The sequence below is a fragment of the Brienomyrus brachyistius genome, chromosome 21, assembly GCF_023856365.1.
Source record: "Brienomyrus brachyistius isolate T26 chromosome 21, BBRACH_0.4, whole genome shotgun sequence".
NCBI classification, from domain to species: Eukaryota; Metazoa; Chordata; class Actinopteri; order Osteoglossiformes; family Mormyridae; genus Brienomyrus; species Brienomyrus brachyistius.
Genome location: NC_064553.1, coordinates 4,893,346 through 4,900,806, shown reverse-complemented (window position 1 = coordinate 4,900,806; position 7,461 = coordinate 4,893,346). Strand labels below are relative to the sequence as shown.

Genomic DNA, 7,461 nt, shown 5'->3' with positions numbered 1-7,461 from the left:
TGGTTGCTGCTGACTTTGGGACAAATAAAATCACAGTGGAGGTAAAGACCCCACCCAGAATCACACCAGTCACCGTACAAGTTCCCCCCCCCCCCCCCCCCCATCCTTTTGGGGTCAGGAAGTGAAGCTTTTTGTTGAGATTTCGTTGCCCTGAGATGTGCCACACATTGCAGGATATTATCTGTTTCCTGTGTAACAATGACTGTCTCTGTGACAGGTCCACAATAAAATGGCTCCCTTTTTTCATGAACACACCTTTTTTCACGACCAGAACGCACATCCGCTGTCACTGCATTGGTACATGGTGTTTACTCGGAAAGTAGTGCCAGAAAATGAAGGTGTTCTCCTGACAGTATGCACACGTCATACAGTCTTCTACAGGCCCTTCACCCAGTAGAGCTCAATCGGGCCTCTGTTTTGGTCTCGTATTTATCCTTTTCTATGCACGAGTCACAACACCACTGCAGTGGGAGTAGCAACCCTTACGAGAGACTAAAACTGTATATTAAATAGCCAGACTGGGCAGGCCTGGGTGTATGAAGTGTGCCTGTATAGCTGGGTAAAAACTAAAAAAGTGAAGGAAACATAATAACGGAATGCAAAATAAAATATATAAGTTTTATTATAGCCTTACTTAACATAGTCCTTAAATAAAGTCTGCCATCTGGTGGAAGGTATGGGAAGCATGCTCTTCTTTTGTACTGTGTAGAAGGGATATTTTAAGAAAATAAGGATTGTGACAAAAAGAAAACTACACCAGGTGCATAAATGTGTATAAGGCATCATCCATGAACCCATAAGCAAGCGGTCCTTGGGTCACATCACTTGGTTTCCATAAAAACCGAAAGCATTTAACAGAAAAGGGCAGCTTGCGGGTATATTAATTTAGGCACTGAATGTGTGTTTGTGTCAAAACGTTCAAGGTGTGATTAAGTTAAAGATCTTATTTATTATTTCCAAATGAAACTTATAGAATCATAACATTAAAAAATGGATAATTCCCCGAAAGACCGCAGGGAAGGAAGGATAATAAACCAGCCTTCGGACGGCTTGTCAAACCCACTAAACACCAAAAAATATTAAAGTGTGACACCGGAGGTGTGTGACTGCGGTTAGTGATGGAGATTCCCAGCCTCTGTGTTTAGGTGTGAGTCACATTCTCGGGACCTGACACGTTTCCTACCGCCTCCTGCCTCCTCCACCCTCACCACCCAACCTCCACCTTGTGCAAAGAAACTATACATGTTAAGAAGATTACTGTGTCTTATAACTGCAAGCTGAGTATGGGGGCATCAAGGAAAATGATAAAAAATTCCTTATTTCCTTAATCAATTTGAGGCTTAATTGGTAATGCATGTAAATAAAGAAAATCTGTAGTAAGATCGGAAGCTGTATCAAACCGATGATTTTCCCAGTGACAGATGGGAAAATGCTTGTTTAGCGATGTGCTTTAAATTGATGCAAATTGTGCAACATTTTCGCTCCATTCCTCCTTGCCCACAGATCATTAGACACATAATCTGGCCTGCTGGTTATCTAACGCTATTCAGCATGTCTCTGTTTGCGTTCGCAGGACGACATGCATGCTTTCGGCACTCGCAGTTCCATATGCTGACCATTACGCGGCTCCTCCAGTGGGTCGGTTTCTGTCCTGCGCAGTGACCTCAGAAACTCAGCTTCTGAGACACTGGATCGATATTATCTAGAGAGGTTTCACTGGCGCGCCCTTGCTGTAACTGTAACAGGAGTTCGGTCGTCAAAGAAGCGGTTCTAGGTTCACCCTGTCCGCAGACATCAATGTAAGAGTCGCACCCAGTGCTGATTTCTCTCTCTGACTTGGCATCCATGCTGCCTGCATTTCTGAGCATCCATTGCAAAATTAACTCAAAACGTAGCAGCTAGATTTCTTTCGCTTCTCATTTACTGAGTGTCAAGCTGCAAAGAAACTCCAGAAATGAAAGTCACTTAAATATTTCAGTAACAAATAGCTCGGGGGGCAGCTGTTTAAATGTACTAAGCACATACCATCCATCCATCCATCCATCCATTTTCCAAACCGCTTATCCTACCGGGTCGCGGGGGTCCAGATCGTATCCCGGAAGAAATGGGCATGAGGCAGGGAATAACCCAGGATGGGGGGGCAGCCCATCGCAGGGCACACTCACACGCCATTCACTCACACTTGCACATGCACATCTACGGGCAATTGAAAAGTCCAACTAGCCTCAGTATGTCTTTGGACTGTGGGGGGAAACCGCAGTACCCGGAGGAAACCCCACGACGACATGGGGAGAAAATGCAAACTCCACACACATGTGACCCAGGCGGAGACTTGAACCCGGGTCCCAGAGACGTGAGGCAACAGTGCTAACCACTGCACCACCATGCCGCCCCTAAGCACATACCAAAATGTCCTTTTTACAAATTTTTCTGGCAAATGACTTCAGGTAATCATCTTGATTTTTGAAATGATGACTCACCTGCCTGACGCCATTTTCACACCACATTTAAGAAAGCTTCTCATTAAAAGATCAGAATGCACGAAACGTTAAAGCTGACTTGAAAAATATATAATTGAAGTAAATTGTAGAATGGGCATTGCAGATTATTTTTATTTTATACATCAACTAAGACACAACACAGCTCACAATGTCTCTTTTTACAACACAGTGCAAAATAAATACATCATGATTCCAACATTCATGAGACTGTCCAGTTGCACATCAGTGAATCAGAAGACTGCACACAAGTAGGCGTGATTCATTTAATCGGGGAGTCGAGTATTTCTTGGTATTCCTCCCGCTTGCTCCTGCCCACCCAGTAGAGCTTGACTGCGGTGAGGACGAAGACGCTGATGATGACGATGAAGCCCCCGATGACGTCATAGATGGACGGGATCATGCGCAGCACGAGAAGCTGGAGGACCATGGCCACCACGATCTCAAGGTGCTGCACTGTGCTCACCAGAGCTGGATGGAACTTGTTCAGGGCATAGTAGACTCCCAGGAACGCCACAGTGGAACAGACGCAGATCCCCAGTAGGTATCCCCAGGTCTCCCCATCCAATGGGATGATAGGTTCCTGCAGAACGAACATGGTGGAGGCTCCCCATATGGTGCCCGTCCAGCCGAAGGTGAAAAGGGCCGTCCACATGCTCACACGCTCCTTGATGGCCCGGTACACAATCATAGAGAGGGCGGCGGTCAGACCAGCCATGACGGTCATGGTGTATCCAAAGGCCTCTTTCCAGAAGCCCAGCGCGGTCTTATCTTCGCCTACGATGTTGGGGATCATGACCAGGCAGAGGCCGAACACGCTGGTGACCACGGTGACCACATCCGTCAGACCCAGGCGCTCATCGATGAGCAGGAAGGCCAGCACGGCGCTGAAGACAGTGGTAGCGGCTCGCCACATGATGGTGCCGTTGCTGGGCGGGACGATGGCGAAGGAGGTGTATGCGCAGGTGATGGAGATGACGTTGCACACGCCGTAGAAGAAGAGGAGCAGCCTGTATCCCTTGGGCCCGAATGGCGCCTCCTGGTGGTAGTAGACGACCACAATGGAGAGCACCTGGATCACCGAGCGGATGAAGAGCAGCTCCAGAGAGGGCACTTTGGAGCGGTCAGCCGCCAGGCGTGTGATGAGCGCCACGCAGCCGTGTGCCAGTGCGGCTCCGAACAGAGCAGCCCAGGTGACCCGCGAGGTGAAAACAGACGCCTCTCCGAAGCTCTGCAGCTGCTCACCCACGCCGTTGTCCCGCCTTTCTCCGGCTGGCTTGGGCCGGTTTTCCATGGTGCCGAAAAAAGTCCTGCCGTGCCTGTTGTCGGCGAGCAGCTTCCTGTCAGGATTCTCCTCCATGAAAGTCCCAAAGTCCTCGAAGGAGGGTGCATCGTCATAGCCTTCATCCCCCGGCTGTGGGAAGTGGGTGGAGTATTTCACGGTTACAGTGTTGGGGTGAATCTTCACACGCTTCTTTGAACCGTGATGCTGCCTGGAAAAGGACGAATCCATTTTTCTTCAACAGAGTAATTTTTACAGTAGTATTAAAACACAAAGTGCCTGACATTAATCTCTGTCTTCACAAATATATATATATACAAATGTCTCTCTCCTTTAGAAATGTAAAGCAAAAAAAAAAAACATGACAAATTCTGACAGACCAAAATGCTTATTTTACTGTGGACATATTATGTACCACCATAGCCTACATAGTTTTGCCACAGACACATCAGTCCACATGCAGACGGCTTGACTATCCTTGTGACACAGCAAGAACAATATAAGGTTTAGATGAACAGACTTCAGTTTACTTTCAATCACAGAAACTGACACAGGCCTAGGTGACGTTGAAAGCTAACACGTCACGTCAAGTGACGTTTGTTAAATCCTGAGACAGAGGTTGTGCGGAAATCTGGAATGCGGACGAAGCGGTTGCATAATTCTGAAACAGTTTGCTTCGCTCATCTCTCCCCTCCACGCGAGACTGTCTGTCTCTCTGTGTGGTGCAGTTTCTATATTTAAACCGAATTTGTCCAGAGTGCAATGCAGGTATTCGCGTAGCACCGTCAAGTGAGGGCGTTGCAAACTAAAAGAAAAGAAAAAAAACATCAGACCGATTTCATTCATGTTTGAACGATCGCCATGGCGTATATGCATAGTGCACAGTCGTTTGACGTGACTGGACGGATGTCAGGACCCCTAATCTGCGCTGATGATCGCGTCATCCTTATGTGATCTGTGTTTCACTGAGCCATTTCGTTCTTGGCGGACGGACGTCACGGCGCGATTAGATCCTCGAGCATGAAACACGTTGCAGATGCCCGTTTTGAAGTGTTTTGCGGGGTTTATGACGTCAAAGGTATTTAATTGGGTGGTACTGTATTTCACGTGTAGGGCACATTCTGTGCATGTACCCAAATTAACACGGTTACGGTACACATCTAAATAAAGCCAAATGATGCATTCCATATAACGTCTGGTTTTCGTCCTAGTGTGGAATAAGTCAGCCCCGCAGAACAGAAGTGCTATTACACAGATAAAACAGGAATCATTTCTTAAAATCGTTTCCAATTTCTCTGTCGGGGTTGCACATTTGGTATTCTGGTCCATTAACCACGACATATAGAATTTGGTCTAACGTGTGATTGTCGACATAGCTTTGTCATAGTTACTTATTTAAAGGTTTAAATGTGGACGGAAGCTCGGTTACAACACGGGGCAGAATTAAATTCCTGTCAAGGTTATGCAGAAATAATACAAAAGGAGACTCAAATCGCCTATAGGAGAAATATAAGGAAATAATGTGTCACTAACTGCATCCCACTAACAAACCCGTGCTTTTTCGAAACAGAAATGGCACTGTATGTTCTGAAACGAGACGCATGTCCAAAACAGAATTTAATTGTCTTAGAGTTCAGTATCCCCAAAAAATCTTTCAGTTCTCGCAGTTCTTTACATACTCTCCCGAATAAAAACATTAAAACTATTTTAAATAAACGCACATTAAAAATATTAAATTAAATAATTAGTAATCGCACTGGAAATGTGTATCTTTTTACACGGGAAAAAGAACATCATATTGAAGCAGCAACCGTGTTTTTTGTAAATTCCCCTTAATCCTGGGTGAAAGCAAATAAATCCAGATTGCGATGACACATTAACTACAACGATTTTTCTTGTGTTAAATTCAACTTCGTTTTCATTCTTGATATCGCACTCCTTCCGTACACCAAATAAACACGTACTTTGCATTCAACTGATTTATTTCGTTTCAAGGTGAAACAAACAAGCCAGATACTCACATGGTGATTCAAACGAGGTGATCCCAAGGGAAAAAACAAGTAGTGCGCACTTTTCCTGAATCATAAATTACGAGAAATACTTTTCTCGTTCCTCGGTTCGGGAAACACGGCAAGCCGAGTGTGCACTTCCCCCCATCTTCACCCTGAATGAACGTGGTCCCCGATGACAGGCAGTGTGCTCTGACAAGCCAGAGACGCGTTCACGCCGCTCGCCTATAACTGCCCTTAGGTGCGGTGATCGTGCACGGCTCTGCAGGTGCTGACGGAAAAGCAACGGGAAAATGAGTCTCTGTGCTTTAGACTCCTTTATTTCATATTCTCTCAGTAATGCAAGTTTAAACATCGACGGACAGCGGAGCCGGCTCGTTTTGAGCATGCGTCAAAGATAAGCGGTTCCTATCATTTTACTCTGTATACCTACAATTTATACTCGGGCACTCCTCTTCGAACCCCAGTACCATATTTGAATGACATCATGCGCTATGTATAATGTAGATTTTTTTCTATAATTAAGTAAGTATTAATGTAACCTATAAATGTACAAAACATTTGCTTTATAGCCTGCCTGTGATGACCAAGGGAACTGAGACGGCAGGTCTTAATCAGATAATTACTGTCCAGTTCAGATATGATCACATTAGACATAAATAACAATAACGGTATCTCTGCCATTACTGAATCTGCGTTCACAAAAGAAAAGAAATATCTGCACGGGCTCTTTAAAGTATTGTGACAGAAAGGTTGCAGGTCCCTGCCGTAGGAGAAACCCCGCACGTGTGTTTTTGAAAATGCGCTAACACAAATCGTCCCATAAATCTATGCAGCTAGATGTATTAGCGGTCTGCTAGCTTGAGCGGCTGCCTTATAGTTTTGAGTTTTGGGGCTCCGGGTGTTGAATGCAGCAGCAGACGTGCGAATGCCCTCCTTTTGCCCTTGTTCGGACGCAGATCTCCAGGCCATAACTCTGACAGCTAACAGCGGCTGCGGAGCTCGCATCCCTCCTGCTCCCTCATGCGACTGCGGACAGAGACTAGAGCTCAATCAGGTCAGAAATTAAATTAGCCTGGACAGAGAAACACGCAGTAAGCCTGACATTTTCCTTCTGTTATTGGTTATCTTGTGCCAGTTTGTTTCTCCCTCCCTATGTCCAAAGATAACCTCATTCAGCACGTTTCTGTTCGTATTGCTATTTACCTCCCTAAACCTTCCTTTTGGGTATCTCCTGATGTCCTCCTTCTTCTTTTAGTTTGCAACACTCTCAATCAGGCTCTGAATCTTGGCACTGGTGTGCAGGACTGCCAGGCTGCTAGCACTGTCTGACTTGCAGGAATTCATCAACCTGTGATTGGACTGTGGGGGGAAACCAGAGTACCCAGAGTAAAACCCCATGATGACACGGGGAGAACATGCAACTCCACACACATGGAACCATGGCAGAGACTCAAACCCTGGTCCCAGAGGCATAAGGCAACAGTGCTAATCACTACACCATTGTGTCACCCCTATAAAATAACACTTTAACCTAAAAACACCAAAAGCTTCCAGTTCTTGTCAAACATTTGTGCTCCCCTTTTGGGTTACTGTACCTGGTCACAGAGTTGGGTAATTCAGGTCCAGAGAGTAAAAGTCCAGACCGGAATTTTGTTTCAACCAGCCAGTT

General features: G+C 45.7%; 1 protein-coding gene across 2 annotated transcripts; it reads right to left on the bottom strand.

Moving 5' to 3' along the window:
• Positions 1-2,599: 2,599 nt before the first annotated feature.
• Positions 2,600-6,301, bottom strand: slc35g2a (solute carrier family 35 member G2a). 2 transcript variants are annotated; one of them, XM_048990127.1, is made up of 2 exons: positions 5,802-6,180; positions 2,600-3,991 (listed from the first exon to the last, which is right to left on the bottom strand). In XM_048990127.1, coding segments are annotated over exons 1-2 (1,233 nt in total). In that variant the 5' UTR covers positions 5,804-6,180; the 3' UTR covers positions 2,600-2,760. The 2 variants fall into 2 exon arrangements, 1 of the variants encoding a protein (XP_048846084.1); XR_007384482.1 differs by lacking the exon at positions 2,600-3,991 and adding an exon at positions 4,011-4,585 and having other exon boundaries at positions 5,802-6,301.
• Positions 6,302-7,461: the final 1,160 nt, after the last annotated feature.